The 16,264-nt window shown below is 45.3% G+C and overlaps 3 protein-coding genes across 4 annotated transcripts in view; 1 reads left to right on the forward strand and 2 right to left on the reverse strand.

Moving 5' to 3' along the window:
• LOC6725616 (midnolin homolog) overlaps positions 1-2,636 on the reverse strand; it is a 31,331-nt gene extending 28,695 nt beyond the window's left edge. Inside the window, exon 1 of the mRNA XM_002106587.4 lies at positions 1,397-2,636. Within this exon, the coding sequence (XP_002106623.3) occupies positions 1,397-1,749 (353 nt within the window). The 5' untranslated portion in view covers positions 1,750-2,636. The remainder of the gene's footprint in view (positions 1-1,396) is intronic.
• Positions 2,637-2,921: 285 nt separating this feature from the next.
• Positions 2,922-6,368, forward strand: LOC6725617 (inosine-5'-monophosphate dehydrogenase). Its single transcript, XM_016173693.3, has 6 exons — positions 2,922-3,078; positions 3,267-3,566; positions 3,657-3,807; positions 3,991-4,642; positions 5,049-5,589; positions 5,662-6,368. Exons 2-6 carry the CDS (start codon positions 3,409-3,411, stop codon positions 5,765-5,767), a joined length of 1,608 nt encoding a protein of 535 aa, XP_016038812.1. The 5' UTR covers positions 2,922-3,078; positions 3,267-3,408; the 3' UTR covers positions 5,768-6,368.
• Positions 6,369-6,630: 262 nt separating this feature from the next.
• On the reverse strand, positions 6,631-15,111 carry LOC6725618 (rabphilin-3A). 2 transcript variants are annotated; one of them, XM_016172772.3, is made up of 5 exons: positions 14,827-15,111; positions 10,694-11,157; positions 8,432-9,288; positions 7,717-7,931; positions 6,631-7,655 (listed from the first exon to the last, which is right to left on the reverse strand). In XM_016172772.3, exons 1-5 carry the CDS (start codon positions 14,901-14,903, stop codon positions 7,352-7,354), a joined length of 1,917 nt encoding a protein of 638 aa, XP_016038813.1. In that variant the 5' UTR covers positions 14,904-15,111; the 3' UTR covers positions 6,631-7,351. The 2 variants fall into 2 exon arrangements, with proteins under 2 accessions (XP_016038813.1, XP_016038814.1); XM_016172773.3 differs by lacking the exons at positions 10,694-11,157; positions 14,827-15,111 and adding an exon at positions 9,408-9,987.
• Between the last annotated feature and the right edge of the window lie 1,153 nt (positions 15,112-16,264).

Below are 16,264 nucleotides of genomic sequence, written 5' to 3' on the forward strand. Positions count from 1 at the left end.
TGAAGTCAAAGAAGTTTTCGAAACTAATTTCTGCCACTAATATGCTATAGATTAATCCACACGATAATGATAGTATTTTTATAACGCATATAAAAAGTCAACATAAAAGATTAAAACCAGACTGGTAACAACAATCGTTGCAGTAACAGTAACACTGCACTAACATTAACAGTTGCAGCTAACATTTGACTTTTAACAGCACAATGCAACTAGTTGGAACAATGACGTAGACGCTGGCTGCGCTGCCTCCCTCTCTTTTTCTTTTCTTCTTTTGACTTTTCGATTTCTGACTCGCCTCGCCACTTTTTCTGTTTTTGTTTGTATTTTTTGTTGTACCGTTTTTTTTTTGCCGGTTTTGTGTTATGCGCACATTTGCTACTTTTATTTCGCCTTTTTTGCGCTGTTTTGTATAAATAACAAATAGATTATGAAATCGCATTCAGACTATGTGTACATGTGTGTATGTGTGCGATTAGATCAATTGGCACACCCCGCCCCCCTTCACCACTCAAACTCCACCACACTCGAGCTCTTTGTGCTTAACCCTTCAAACATGCCATTATTTTGGAGGTTATATCAATAATAATCATAATAATAACGAGAACAGCAAGCAAATCAACTAAACAATGGCAACTTAGCGACTAAAAAACAAGCTCACACACAGTCACGCACACCTCTCTCGCTCTCTCTTTCTATATCTCTCCCTCTAACAAAGCTCAACAAAGGGGTTAGAGAAGGGGCTCTGCGGAGTGGAGGTGGAGCGGAGAAAGAAGATAATCAAAAGCATATTAACCAAACAAAGCTCGAAAAAAGAGTCCAATAAATATAAAAAAAAAAAAATAGAAAACTCTTGATATACTTGGCTTTTCACCTGGACCATACGATTTCTTAACGCAAGGGTTAATTGGATCAGGGCTTATTCATTCCTCAAGAATTTTGCCATAAAAGTTATCACACTGAACTTTTCACCTGACTCTCAAGATAATACTGTTTTCGAAACATTATCAGTTATTTCTGGTGTATTGATATTACCTCATTGGCACAATCATAAGATATTCTGGGTAATATGCACACTTGTCCAAACACAGGCTTATTCAACATAAACAATCCTTTTCATGTAGCAAATATAATGCATAGATTCAAAAAGTAATATTTCAATATTCAACATACGTCCCATCAATTTCAATTTGAAAAAATCATTCAGTTCCTTTAAGTATTAAACAAAAATGAAATGTTCAGATAGTTAGCATAAAAAATGGCGATCAAAGCCCCATAAACTGTTATTAATTTTTGAATTAATAATAAACGACAACTTGACTGCCAAAAAATCACAGTTCAGACCAAGTTTCTTATAAATGTAACTTAAATTTTAAGAAAATACCAAAGGGGTACTCACTTTTCTCGGTGCAGCAGACAGATGCGATCCTTGGCCACCTTCAGCTTCTTGGCGATGATCTTCTTCAGACTCTCGACGCTGATGTGCGGCTCGACGCTGACGCCAAAGTTGCCGCCGGTGGTGGTGCTGATGTTCAGGTTGATCGTCATCGGGGATGGCACAACGGCACTTGTAGTTGTTGCCAAACGCTGCAGTGCATTGTTGCTGTTTGCAGTGTTGTTGCTGCTGCTGCTGCTGCTGTTGTTGCTGCCACACCCAGCTGCTGCTGCTGCTGCTGCTGCTGCGGCGGCGGCTGCTGCTGCCTCGTTTTGGCCATCGGCAGTGGCCGAGTTCGTGGCCGCTGATTTATCCATGTCCGGTGTTTTTCTTTTCCTTTTTATTTTCTGCAGAGGTTTTAGAGAGCTCACTCTCGCTCTCTCTCTTTCGCACTCACTTAGGAGGACTCACAGGCAAAAAAAATAAAAGCAATATTACTGCGCGGCTGCTGTTGAAAATCGCGTAACGGCACACACGCGGCGACTGCGGCGACGATAGCGCTCTTCGGTTCAAATTGCCAATCGATTTTCTATACACACCACACCTTGCTCACACAGCAACACACACACGCGGGCGACGTAACGGTAACCGTAACGTAACGCAAGGCAACGCACACACGAATGCCGAAGATGTTGAAGAGGAAGAGAGGCCGCTAATCGATTTTCGGTCTATCAGTCAGTTTTTGGGCCGGTTGACCGACGGGCGAGGTGGTGCGGGGGCGGATTACGTGAGAGCGAAGGCGGAACGACAGCAACAACAACAGCACTGTTGATGGCGATGATGAAGTAGTGGGTGGAGGAGGCGATAAATCTAAATCTCTGCCCAGGTACGGAAGAGTAGACGAAATAAAAAAAACCCGTATTGCGGAGTCCCGGTGTGTTGTATGCTTGCCTTTCCGAATTTGTATCTCTATTATTTTGTGTAAATATCTTTTGTTCACTTCAGTTCAATTTAGCTGCTGCTCGCCGCACACGCGTCTATCTTGTGTTTTCCCAGTTAGTTTCTGCAACAGCTCTGCTAGCACAACCACTACACACACACACACTCGGCCTGGAGAGTCTGGCAAGTCAAGCGGTGCCAACCGCCAAAGAGCATCTAAAGGCCAGTCGATTTCAATCTAACTGCGCCGATGGGAAAGTTCCTAAATAATGCCATAGCGTACGGTACCGGTATTTGGTGTATTACGACTTCGGTGTGCAGCCACACTGCTGCGATATTTATCGATAGTTTTGATTAGCTGTGCACGAAGCCAGCCATGAAACAGTTAACTGTGACACTACTATCGTTACTATCGATAGCTTGAATAGTAAGCGATAGTATCGCAGTGCAGAAATAGCTTTAAGAGGAAAGAAGTTTCTTTCTTAAAGACTAAATAGAGAAGAAATGAATATTGCTGGAGATTCAGGTTATTCAGGCAAATACCAAATGATTATTGTGCAAAATGCTTAATAAATTGCATAGTCGATATTGAAAGCGCCTTAGTGTGGCTGCCTTGGAAAGCGCGATTAAGGCCATAGCGTATCGTGGTAATATTTAGTGGGTTTCCCGGTGGTCCAGCGAGGCTATTTAAGCGCCCGCACGGCGGCCACACCACTTCACGAATTCGATTCGCGCAGCACACTCGGCACTTGGACTCCAGCGGACTGGTAAGATGGCCCAACCATGTGCTCGCTGGCATGCCAGCCAATCGGGCCGATTCCCATTGCGAATCACCCATCGATCGAAGCAATTAACCTATTCCTTTTGATCCCAATTGTCTGGCTGCGCCGTGTGCCGTGCATCTTCTTCACTGCCGCATTTGTGTATGTGCCCCCTGCTAATTGCGTCTCAAAAGCTCGAGAGGAATCTGTATCCACATAAAGAAATCTGCAACAGGAGAAGATCCCAAAACAGGCGGTGTTTATCTCTATACGGCTTGTTATTGTCAGCTCCCCGTTGTTTGTTGACTGTTTGTTTGGGTTGAACGCACGCGGAAAATGGAGAGCAAGACAAAGGTGAACGGCTTTGTGGAATCGACGTCGTCCTCAGCGGCGCCGGCAATCCAGACAAAGAGTACCGCCGGATTCGATGCCGAGCTGCAGGATGGGCTGAGTTGTAAGGAACTGTTCCAGAACGGTGAGGGACTCACCTACAAGTGAGTAGTGATCAAGCCTCTGCAAAAGTCGTTATCCAAATCTCATGTCATTGCCCCCATCCGAAATTCCCGACAATCCCGAAAAAACAGCGACTTTCTCATACTGCCCGGCTACATAGACTTCACCGCCGAGGAGGTCGATCTCAGTTCGCCACTGACCAAGTCACTGACACTGCGGGCACCGCTGGTTAGTTCGCCCATGGACACGGTAACCGAATCGGAGATGGCCATCGCCATGGCGGTAAGTATCGGATTTTAATGAATCCCTAGACATAACATATATACGGCCCAGAACCGCTGGCGGGTTCGCCTGAGCTGTGCTAGCCTGTGGTTGTAACTCAACACTCTTATGCGCCTCTCTAACCGCCAATGTTTCTACCCACTGCTCACACACCATCCAAATCCATTCGAATCCCGCGCGCAGCTGTGTGGTGGCATTGGCATCATCCATCACAACTGCACGCCGGAATACCAGGCGTTGGAGGTGCACAAGGTTAAGAAGTACAAGCACGGCTTCATGCGCGACCCCTCGGTGATGTCGCCCACGAATACGGTGGGGGATGTGTTGGAGGCGCGGCGGAAGAACGGATTCACCGGCTATCCGGTCACCGAGAACGGCAAACTGGGCGGCAAGCTGCTGGGCATGGTCACGTCGCGAGACATCGACTTCCGCGAGAACCAGCCGGAGGTCCTGCTGGCCGACATCATGACAACGGAACTGGTCACCGCTCCCAATGGCATCAATCTGCCCACGGCGAACGCTATTCTCGAGAAGAGCAAGAAGGGAAAACTGCCGATTGTTAATCAGGCCGGCGAACTGGTGGCCATGATTGCCCGCACGGATTTAAAGAAGGCCCGCTCCTACCCGAATGCCTCCAAGGACTCCAATAAGCAGCTTCTTGTCGGCGCAGCCATCGGAACGCGGTCGGAGGACAAGGCGCGCCTGGCTCTGCTGGTGGCCAACGGCGTGGACGTCATCATTCTCGATTCATCGCAGGGCAACTCCGTTTACCAGGTGGAGATGATCAAGTTCATTAAGGAGACCTATCCCGAACTACAGGTGATTGGTGGCAATGGTAAGTACCAGAACACTACATAAAAGGGTAAAATACAACTTGCTAAGAGTCAATAGTCTAGATAGTTCATTCGCTTTCGCCGTATGAATTTGAAATGATTTTTACTATTTTTACTATTTGCATCTCTTCGATGAAGAGCTCTAATTTAGTTTTTAGACAATTATCAACCATTATCTATAGTTAATTATGTCGCGATGAAGTACTTATTATTATAGCAGTCATGATTTGGAGACAACATATTGCTATCTTTAGTATCGCGAAATGGCAATGGGTTGACATAAAGATAGGGTGAAAGTTTTCAAACAGATTAACAGTTAATTGACAAGCTTAATATCAAGTGATTTTAATTTATTGTTACTTGTGAGTTTTCCACTAATTTAAAATATTTATTTGATTCATTAAACAGTGGTAACACGTGCCCAGGCCAAAAATCTCATTGATGCCGGCGTCGATGGACTGCGTGTGGGCATGGGCTCCGGTTCCATCTGCATCACACAGGAGGTGATGGCCTGCGGATGTCCTCAGGCCACTGCTGTCTACCAGGTGTCGACATACGCTCGCCAATTTGGAGTGCCAGTGATTGCGGACGGAGGCATCCAGTCCATTGGACACATTGTGAAGGCTATTGCATTGGGAGCCAGCGCTGTAATGATGGGCTCCCTGCTGGCCGGCACATCGGAGGCACCGGGCGAGTACTTCTTCTCCGACGGAGTGCGCCTCAAGAAGTACCGCGGCATGGGCTCCCTGGAGGCCATGGAGCGCGGTGATGCCAAGGGCGCTGCCATGTCGCGCTACTACCACAACGAGATGGACAAAATGAAGGTGGCACAGGGCGTCAGTGGCAGCATCGTGGACAAGGGCAGTGTGCTGCGCTATCTGCCCTATTTGGAGTGCGGACTGCAGCACAGTTGTCAGGACATCGGTGCCAACTCCATTAATAAACTGAGGTAGGCTAGCATGGTCCTAATTCCAAGGAAGCATTGAACTAATCTTAATCTCCGCATGTTAACTTTCCCCAGGGATATGATCTATAACGGCCAACTGCGCTTCATGAAGCGCACTCATTCCGCTCAGCTGGAAGGCAATGTCCATGGCCTCTTCAGCTACGAGAAGCGTCTCTTCTAACATACGACGATGGCTGCGACGGAAACGGGCAGTGGAGGAGTGCCTGCCCCTGTCCAGCAGCAGCAGCAGCAGCAACACCATCAGCAGCAACAGCATCGCCACCGATCTGCAGCAGGCCCTCTGCTCGACTACACCCGCCTATTCGATCGCAAGTGAGAGAAGAAAAGTGAATCGAGCGCTCGAATAGCGCATCCTTTTTCCCTGGAATTTTACCAGTGTTAGGTTAAGTTTCATTGGAATCGCTGACGTTAAAGATTACGATTCCAACGTAGATTCCCCTTTTTGATGGCGGTGGAGGTTACCTCGAATCGCCCGAATACATGTGTATACCCAATCCATCTGTCTGGTAGACAGAATCCTAATTATAAGTGTTTGCAGGTTACTTAATCTGCATAGAAAGTATGTAATCTTCAACTATTTGCTATATATATCCCAAGCGCAACGCGTTGGTTGGCCGCTTACTTATTTTGCACGCTATATGTATATAGATGTTAATCTCTATTTGTATAGTGTTGGATGTTTACTATTATACTGAAGCTAGCTTCAAGTTTTAAAACTCTGCCAAACTTATTAAATGTGAACTGAAACTAATTGAAAAGTATCTCCAAGCGGCTTTTAATTTAATACCTAGGAGGTCAGCCTTATCTGCACTCTATGAAAGGGGTATGGACCTTATCAGCTCGCCTAATAATGTAATATGTTTCCGGTCGTTGTTATCAGTTGTGGACACTGGGATTCTGGCTATTGGCCGATTTAGTGTGCGCAAGTTTGGGGTGGCCAAAAGCTTTGCTAAAGGAGCAAAAAGCTCTGGTCAATAGGATAGTATGCAGTTAAGGGAGCATTTAATAAAATTAAATCAGATGTTAGTTATCTTTTGAGAATATAGATGTATATATTTCGATATATTGAAGTACATAAGTATACGTTTGATTAAAGATTGAATTTAGCAATGAATCGAAAAGATTTTGATGTTGGTTAACCCTTGGTAAGGACACTTAAACAAGCTATATACAGTGTACAAAAATGCCGATAAGAGCCAAAGTTTAGACATAGAAAATTGGGGTTACGTACGAGATTTTTGGAAAGCAGTCACTCAAACACACACAATATTTGTCGCTCTCTTTAGCTTCTTCTTGCTTGCTCACACCCATTCAGGCTTATCAAAAATATATGTATATAATATATATGTATGTATATGTTAGTATATGTATATATGTGTATATTTGGAGCTAAAGCCTCATTTTCACGACCTCATTTCTCAGCGTAGTCATATGCAAATCGTCCTTTGAGCTACCTATTAATATTGATTCGATCTAGCAAAGCATGCAGTTTATATCTTTAAAAATTACAAAGTATTCAATTATTAACTGTTTAAAGTTAAAAAAGCTGTAGAAATGAAAGAAAAGCTAGCATTAATATGTTCCTGAACTACTTAACGTAAAAGATATGGTTCGTATTTCCATGACTGGGCTGAGAAATCAGTTCGTTCAAATGTGTCCTACAGGAAAAAGATCCACATCGGTACAGATAAGATCGAATCGATTGGACTGGGGATCGGTTGGCGTTGGGATCGGATAGGGCTACTCAGTGGGCGGGATTGTCGGGGGCGAGGCAATGCCATTTCTCGTGGAAGTGATCGGGCAATCGGATGCAGTCGAGCCACTGCTGCAGGCGTTCGCCCTTGCTTTGGGCGCCCAATTGCAGGCTGCCCAGGAAGTCGTTGCTCTTGCCGAGATCCTTGTCCCACACGGTCAGGATGAGCATCTCCTTGTTGAGGTCGTGCGGACTCGCCTCAAAGTAGAACTCCTCGTTGTAGATGGGATTGAGCGTGCGCCACTTGACGCTGGTCTTGTGCTTCTTGTTCTTGTGCGCATCCGGCTTGAGTTGGCTAACGGAAAGAGATAATCTCTGTAATCATGGGGAAATTGCCTGGATAACCCAGAACTCACATCTTGACGAAGGGATCGGAGCTGCCGTTGTTGTCCATGGCCATCAGGTTGATGCACTGCTTCACATTCACCACCAGCGCCCTTCGTTTGGTGTTGTAGCAGAGCGAGAGAAGCATCTTGCCGTTGGGCCAGTTCTGGGCCATCTCCGCCGCGTTGCTATACTGGTCCTCCACGCCGAGTGGCACCGAAATCCGGTACTGCGACGTGCTGTGCACCTGGAAAGGAATCGCATTTAATAATAGGATTGTGTCTAGATATTTACCAAATGGTTAAGCCCTTTAAAAACAGTCATTTACATAACCCCATTTTCAGCATTAAAGACTTTCGTCTTTAGTTGCTAGTTCAAATATTTTGAAATCCAATTAGTAGTTGCTTTAGCCAAAAAAGTTAAAAGCTAACGAAAAGCAGCCAACTGTAGAATCTACTTAGCTTTACTAAATTAACCGACTTCCTTTGTGCCAAAACGTTTGTGCATAAATTCACTTGGTTAGCAGAATTCGCCGGAAGGCCTTATAAGCAATTACGCTTCCTAACGGATGTCGAGTTGTACACGGAAAAAAACTAGTATGTGCTAGACGTGCGCTCATGGGATTATGCTTAATATAGAAATTGTTTTAATAGCTCTTCAGGGCTCTAAAAGTAGGTAAGTTTAGAACTGTAGTTCTTTTTGTGGAGACATAGAAATATATTTTATCTGCAGTGCAGGTAAACTCACCGTGGAAAGGCAGACCTTGGCCGCGCCGAGGAAGTCGTGGCCGTACTTGTCATCGTCGAAAAGAGCCACGTAAAGCAGCGAGTTACCCAGCTCCTCGGGCTCCACGCCGACGAACTGCAGCGTTTCGTTGAACTCCGGATTGCGGGTCTTGTGCACCGTCTTTGTGCGCTGCCATCGCGTGTACTTGGTGTGCGCCTCCGGCGTAATGATGTTGAGCTTGCAGTACGGGTCCGCCAATCCGGCCGCATCCATGGCGGGCAGATCTCGGGCACGCACCATGGTGCAGTCGAGGCTGTGGAAGGCCTCACGATAGCTAATGGCTATCTCCAGCCAGCCGAGCAGGGGATCCCGACAGTGCTGCTGGAGCTGTTGCTGGTGCTGCTGGTACTGCGACTGCGTTTGTGAGTTGCCGGAGTTGTTCGATCCAGAGCCGGAACTGTCGCTAATCGACCAGGAGGAGCTGACGGAGCCGCGCCGCAGGAAGCTGCTCTCCCGCCTCAGTTTCGACATGCTGACGCTGTCGTATTCCGGGCACTCCGATGGCCGTTGACTTTGCTGGCGGCTGAAGAAGAAGGAGTTAGACAACTTCCGTTCGCCGCCGTCGATAAAGCTGCGTATGGAGCCGTAGGCCCTCAGCCGGAAGCTATCCTCCCGCTGCAAACGAGTGAAGGCAGTGCCCTTGGCCATGCCACCACCGACTACGCCGACGCCTACTCCTACTCCGGTGTCCACCTCGTCCTCCGGCTCCGAGTGCCCGCTGCTGCTGGAGCTGCTGTCGTTCACCCGGATCGTTAGCTTCTTCACCCGCGCCGGTCGTGTTGGCGTCGCATGACAACTTTGAACAGCCCGCGTGTCGCCTGCGATAACAGATACAAAATGAGCGATTAGCGATATACGTCAATCGATGGCTTGTCGATTTTCTCGATAACACAAGTGCTCTAACTCGTTTTGAATTTGGATTTGAATGAGGCAATACCTTTACAATAGGCCGATGTGCAATTCCGATAATCTGTTTTGTGCGATAATAGCGATAGTCGTACGGTGATTTGATTGCCGATTATGACTGCGCTGTATCGGTATCGATAGCAATCGAAATGCACCTAAAACTGATCATCAAACATTAGGGAAACCGCCTGACAGACTGTGGCTATCAGATTCCGATTGACAGACTGCGATCTTTTCGATAAGCGATAGACTAGATAGAAGACCGATTACTGCGATGGGCGGACGATGATAATAGCGATAGTCGTTGATAACTCGAAGGTAATTAGTGGTGTTGCTCTAAATAAAAGATTATATCTAGCGACGACTGATGAATTTGAGCTGGAATTGGAGAAACATCAGTGGAACTCGAGAAGAATTCTTGTGTCTTGATTAATTTCATTGTCATTTATGGCGCACCGATTTGGAGTAGAATTTAAATTGGTTAATGACTCTGAACGAACTACACTTATTGGCTTTTTATATTAACCCATCCGGCTGAAGCTCTGATTATGGTTACCATAAAGAAGCGTCTATAACGATTTATTGGGAATTGGACTATGGAAATGGAAACGTTTCATGATGTTCCTGAAACGAAATTCGAAAACAATTGTTTAGCTGTTTTTTAAAGCCATTTATGGGTTCCGTGGGTGTTCAAAATTCAATATTTCACTTGTTTGGTATTCAGAGACATTTGTGTTTTTCTTTCATGTGTGTTAAGAGAAATTTAAATAATTTATGCTGCACCTCCTTTGTTAATTTTCGGCTTAAAATTTCATTCGGAAGTATTGTTCTTAATTAAATTCCCTTTGGGCTTTAATGCCATTCGAGGGATTAAAATATAAAATGGGTAATAAAAACTGTTGCATATATGTATGTTGTATGTACATATATACTTCAACTGGCCTTGAAAGCTGCTCTCTGAATGTATCCAATTAAATATTTCACCTTGACTGCGGGCAACATAAAAAGTAGGTAGTTAAAAAAACATTCCCTTCAATTTACTAAAAAAGCAATGGTGTTAAAATGAAACCAAGCTGTCCAAGTGACTTTAAATGTAGTATTCATGCGGCATTTAATATCTGAGTCATTTGCATGATTCTATTTGGCAAACTAATGTTATTATCCCTACATAGCTGAAGGATTCGGTGAGATTCCAGCTGAAGTTTGAGGAATGGTTACAAATTGTTTAAATTCCTAGCACGTCCCCAACTGGCAGTGCCCGATATCTTTCGTTCCCATTCGCAGGGAAAACCCCCTTCCAGAACTGGAGCCACCCACCTGCCATGGATCCGGGTCCTGGGTTGGGAATGGGCGTGGCACTGGCGCTGCGCGGCATATCGTACTTGGGCAGACCCTTGAAGAACCACGCTCCGGACTTCTTCCACATCTCGCGCGTCTCGGAGCAGATGCGACACAGCCAGATCTCGCGGGACCGCTCGCTGGTGTGGTAGCGGATGTTAATGTCCACGCTGCACTTGGCGCACACCGACTGGCGGCAGTCCTCGCACAGGATGCGCTGCGGCCGCAGGATACCGAAGGTGTCGCCGCACAGGCGACAGCAATTGGGTCCCCGCTCCACGGCATGCTGTTTGATCTTCTCGACGCGCTCCACCAGGCGGCCAACCCGTTGCCGCTCGGCCACCTCGATCTCCTCGTTGCGCCGGATCACCGATATGATGGCCTCCTGCTCCTCGGGACGCAGCGGCTCACTGGTCTTGGAACTGCTCCAGCCAGCTTTTAATCTGCACGCAAAATAAGTGGATACATTAAATAATAATTGCAAAAGTATGCCTGAACGATCAAGGATAATTTAAGCTCCCACTTATACTTATACTTATACTTATACTAAACATAATCACCTAGTTTTAATTAATTCTAATTTCAAAGGACAATACATTTTCAATTTAACTGTGATGCATGTGGTTTTTTGGATTTCAAGAGCCAAGGTGTGGAATTATTTAAGCCAACGCTTCCATGAAAATTCGTAAAAGGCGTCGAAAGAGTGGGCACCTAATCCTAATGAGCATCGTTAGTTGCGGTTCGCCTAATGCGGTTTCCATGTTGCCCAACCACTCGGCCAAAAATTTCAGGTTCAAAGTTAATTAACTCGTTCGTGCTGTTATGGTAAGTCCCGAGTGCTCGGTTCATTTCACCCATTACTCATAGAGCGCCGGAGTCTGTGGAGTCCGAAATGGGGTTTGCCAGAGCCACAAATGATAAATGTCCTTTTTTTTACAAGCAAATTGAATACGTAAATAATAAAATGTTCAACAAGCTCTAATTTAGTTTGAAGTCCAAACCAATTAAACAAAATCTTCCTACAACTGTGATGTAGCATACCTTTCGACACCTTTCCAGGTGACTTAAGGAGTATAGTGTACACTTTCGGACTTAATTGAAATCATAATTGCTATAGTAACTGGCAAAAACGAAAGCTCTAAGCTGGCTCATTTGCATAGTTCCTGATTGTTTCCATCGGCATGTTATGATTCGGCTCCGTTTTCGAGAAACTGTGGGTGCGAGTTGCCTTCACGCCGGGTTTATTGACTTCCCGTGTACGTGGAGCATATAGGAGAACATACATACATTTATCTGATTGTGTGGCCATGTGCGTTTACTCGCCCAGTTCGTGTGTGGGTTGAGTTTTTTTTGGGGGCGTTGGCTTAAATGCCCTTGCCGGTTCCTTAACATAATAATTAAATTACAAATTCGGTTAGTGCTCTATCAACATTTGCCTCTGCGGCACAAGGTTTTCTCCGAGTAAGCAAATAAACAGGGAGCCGCACTCCAGGCACTCAAAGCTTCGCCCGATCGAGCCACTTGAGTGACATTAACCCATGTCCTGCGGACAGCAACAGGGATGATGTGCCGTCCTGTCCTGTTCTGTCCCGTCCTGCGACTTGAGTTAAGGCGCCCAGATGGATGGATGGATGGTCAGGCCGGAGTTTATTGTTTCAGCAATCAGATTGTTTCATACTCAGCTCCAACTCGCTTTCATCCGAGATTCGACCATGAACCCAGCTGCAGAGGAACGACAAGGATGGAAAGGAACTTTACTCACACATGACTGCATGACAAAGTCAATTGTTCGGCTAACGTGAAATGTAATCGCTCAAAGGATAAACAGGGATTCACCGTGAAATACGTTAAGTCTGGCATTTGAACACGAAGTAAATTACATTGCAATACCAATAAACGGGAATGATAAACAGTGTTTGTACTTTCACGTTTCCAGCGAATTTCCGAACACCTCAAAACGCCGTGCAATATGTTTAATTGAAAAGTTTTCTTGCAGAAGAACAAATATGAAAGAAGCCTCAATTTACCTTCAATTCACAAATGTGTTCAAAAGTGAAATTGAAGTAGAGAGGAGAACGGGAAAAGCAAAAGGAAAACCTAATGTGAAGCTCAATTTCCCTTTGAAATGGAAAAAGAGCGCTTTCCATGCGCTCCGTTTCTGTAGCATTATTATGTTTCTGGGTAAAAGGAAAACTTTTTCTTCGAACTCGCCTTGCCACTCCAGTCGTCCTGACCTTGTGCGTGCAGTATGTATTTCGAGATGCGAGTCTCTTAGTCTCCCAGTTATTCTAAGCAGCGCCTCTGCTTAAGGATGATTTCCAAATAAGTGCCGCCTGTGTGACTTTGCGGCTTCGAATGAATTTAATAAGAGTCAAAGTGCTTGTCGTCAGATTTGGTGGCCTGGCAAAGATCGTCTCATTTGCATAGTTAAGCATGGAGTGGAGCAGCGTCTGCCATTTGGACGCGCTTTCAGCTTGCCGTTAATCCGACTTCTCGACTTGCCTCTTAGCTTCTTCGCACTCACTTCATCTGCTAGCTTCGTGGTTGGGTGCGTGTGGCAGCTCCCTTGAGCTGTAATTTGAATTTCAAGTACGGAGCCAATGCCACGAGCAGCAGCAGCCGCCCAGTGCCTCGCTGTGCGCCCTTCGCCCGCAATTCAGGTCCACCCTGAACTCGCTGTAACCCCACTAACTGGCTGGCAAAGTCGAAAGCTCTTTGTTTCTATGCTGCTGTGCGTTAGGGTGGTCCCTCGCTCCACGTTGAGTAGTAATCTGCTTGAACGTGACTCTTTTAGGGCCTTGAAAACAAAACAAAAATATGGTCTGAAATATGCATATCACTTATACGCAGTGTTGTACTTGCACATTTGTTATTTATAAAGCTGTTGTGAAACTGCAAACTATTTTATCTTAATCCTTGCCATTTCATATTGATTAAAACTAAAAACCATGAAGCTTTTTGCGTTTTTAATGCACCACTTCAAATCATTTGTTCATCATAAATAACTCATACGCAGTGTGGCTCCTGTTAGTAGCTTGCATAAATTATTTTGTTACCAGTGTTATGTCATTATTGAAATGCACTTAAAATGTATAATTTGTATGCTTTTAATGATTTAATTTACATTGAACATTAGTTAACAAGGAAGCGATTAACTAAGGTCCACCCTAATGTGTCTGTCTGTGTGCGAGAGCGTGAGTACTTACAATGTAGCGGGCGAGCGGAAGTGTAAATTGCACACTTGAAACCTGCCAACCTTCAACTCCGCACCGCACCCCACCGCACTTAAGAGCCACCCACTCACTGAATAAAAAAAAGCGCCCGCTATGCGTGTCTGTGTGCGGCTTTTTGTATTTTTAATGCGCCCAAGTCGCATTTACAGTCAGCTGGGATTGATTTGAGTCGAGTTGGTTGGCCCCAAACAGTATGCTACACGGAGCATATGTTGGGGATATAGTCGTTGGTTCTGGAACTGGAGGATTTTTGGGTGTTTCACCGAATCATGTAAATGCTCCGCGCCTTTTTTGTTGCTGCTTTTTATTTCGTTTTTGTGTGTGCTTGTGTTTCTTTTTTTCGCAAGTGCAATAAATAAATGAGAGGCTCAGCGTGGGGTCATAAAACTGGCTGCGAAAGTCGTAAAAAATTGAGCGTTATTAAAATTTAATTAGTCTGTCAGCGTGCAACAATTATGATTAGAGTTGGCGCAAAAACAACACATGGTGGTCACATGCGGCTTTCCTTGAATCCACTTGACAGCTCAGGGACACTCTATGTACACACACACACACATCTACACACATCTAGCTTTCGCTGTGTGAGTGCGCACATGTATTTGATTTGATTAGGCTTTCGGCTAATCAGCCGCAACCACACGCACACACAGTCAGAGTTAATTAAATTATGACTAAAGCTTTTGTCATGTTTGTCACTGCTTTTATTTTTTGTTGCAATCACACACACGGGCACACAGGCACACACCAAAAAAATGGAAAGAATATAAACTCTTATCGCTGCAGCTGTTGTGACGCACTCAGCCAATTGTTGCATTTCAATGCCACCTTCGAGGATAACGCACCGTTCCCACTGCACGCGCGAAAATGCACCGTACTTACTTGGCACGCAGGGCCAGTTGCCTGTCGCTGGGGCAGACAAACTTGTTGGCCGTATTGTTGCGATTCTGGAAGTCCATCTTGTCGTCCTGTCACATTATATTTGGATATGGAGACTCCGGCCCGCCGAAACTCCAGTCCGCTGGCCACTTGTTTGTGTTATTCGCTTTGGGGCCCAACTGTTGTTGGCGGCGCCGAGCTGCGGAGCGTTTGCGAATCGGTTGCGAAAACGGATGCGAAAACACGTCCGAATGCGTGAGCAGCTGGTGTGCGACTGACGCAACGCGTTTCGAAGGCGAACGGCCAAACAGGCTGGCGTTTACCGTTATCGCAGCCGGTAGGGATGGCACTTTCGCCTAACGGGAAGTGCTAGTGACTGCCATTATTAATCGCCAGCTTTTTGTTGCCTACTTATTGGGTGTACAACGATTGCACTAGAACTATCTTCATTTGCTACGTGTTTAAGCTACGTGTTTTAGCATTAAAAAAGCAATCAAATTTCAAATAATGTCAATATGACTGTAGAACTTTAACTTTTTTTGGGGCGTATATGGAAGTATATTTTCAATGTAGTCGTTGGGTTGACCATCTCTGAAAACTATCGCCCTGCCCTGGCCGCCCCCACAGCCCCCTTCGCCTGTTGCACTGTGTGGTTGGCCAACGGCCATATGGCCACGCGCAGGAAGATACCAAAGTGCCGAGGAGCGAGGCGCAGGAACGAGGAAGCGCTGTGCGGGATCTGGAGCTTTGTCATATTTGCACGCGCACAGGCCGAAAGCAAAGCTCGCGGCCCCACGCCTTTTCCAACGCACAAATGGTGCAGACTTTTTTTTGGCATTTTAATATACATATGTACATACAGCTAGAATATATAGCTAGAAAAAAATAAAAGTTGTTTTTCTTGTATGTTCTAAATTACAGAAAAAAATAACATTTACATGTAAGTTTTATTTTTAATAGATATATAGTATTTGAAGGGAGCAGTTTACAATATAGCTAACATTATAAATTAAAAATCTGATTTTTAAAGTCTTCCTATACTTCCTTTCTAAGTTTGCATATATTAGCAGAAGAATTTTTTGTTTTGCCTTAAAATAGCCATGTGTTCAGCACTGTAGAAAGGCTCGGTCTATCCCCCTCTCGCTCGCTCTCTCAGGATTTGGCATAGCCCTCTCTTGCTCTCAAGAAAGCGTCTCGCAACATAACTGTATTGCATACTTTCCCGGTGGAGCGTTTTGTTGAAGGAGCAACCAAAAGAAAAAATAAACATGGCACCTCTTCAATGCGAATTCGGCGACAAAGAGTGCAAAATTCCATGCAGCCAAGGATTCAGAAAAACGCTGAGTTTTAGCTTACAAAAATGCCATTCCCGCTGGAGCCTAGAATTCTTCATAGATTCTGTTTACCTCGAGGCTCAGGGTCCGGTACGAGTGGAAATGCC

Source organism: Drosophila simulans, chromosome X (genome assembly GCF_016746395.2).
Source record: "Drosophila simulans strain w501 chromosome X, Prin_Dsim_3.1, whole genome shotgun sequence".
NCBI classification, from domain to species: Eukaryota; Metazoa; Arthropoda; class Insecta; order Diptera; family Drosophilidae; genus Drosophila; species Drosophila simulans.

Bases quoted from the DNA above. Each gene is read 5' to 3' on its own strand.
- LOC6725617 (XM_016173693.3), top strand. From the start codon at position 3,409: ATGGAGAGCAAGACAAAGGTGAACGGCTTTGTGGAATCGACGTCGTCC. The intron at 3,567-3,656 runs GTGAGTAGTGAT...CCGAAAAAACAG, and splicing joins GGTGAGGGACTCACCTACAA to CGACTTTCTCATACTGCCCG. The intron at 5,590-5,661 runs GTAGGCTAGCAT...AACTTTCCCCAG, and splicing joins AACTCCATTAATAAACTGAG to GGATATGATCTATAACGGCC.
- LOC6725618 (XM_016172772.3), bottom strand. From the start codon at position 14,903: ATGGACTTCCAGAATCGCAACAATACGGCCAACAAGTTTGTCTGCCCC. The intron at 11,158-14,826 runs GTAAGTACGGTG...TTTTGCGTGCAG, and splicing joins CAACTGGCCCTGCGTGCCAA to ATTAAAAGCTGGCTGGAGCA. The intron at 7,656-7,716 runs GTGAGTTCTGGG...TCTTTCCGTTAG, and splicing joins TCCGATCCCTTCGTCAAGAT to CCAACTCAAGCCGGATGCGC.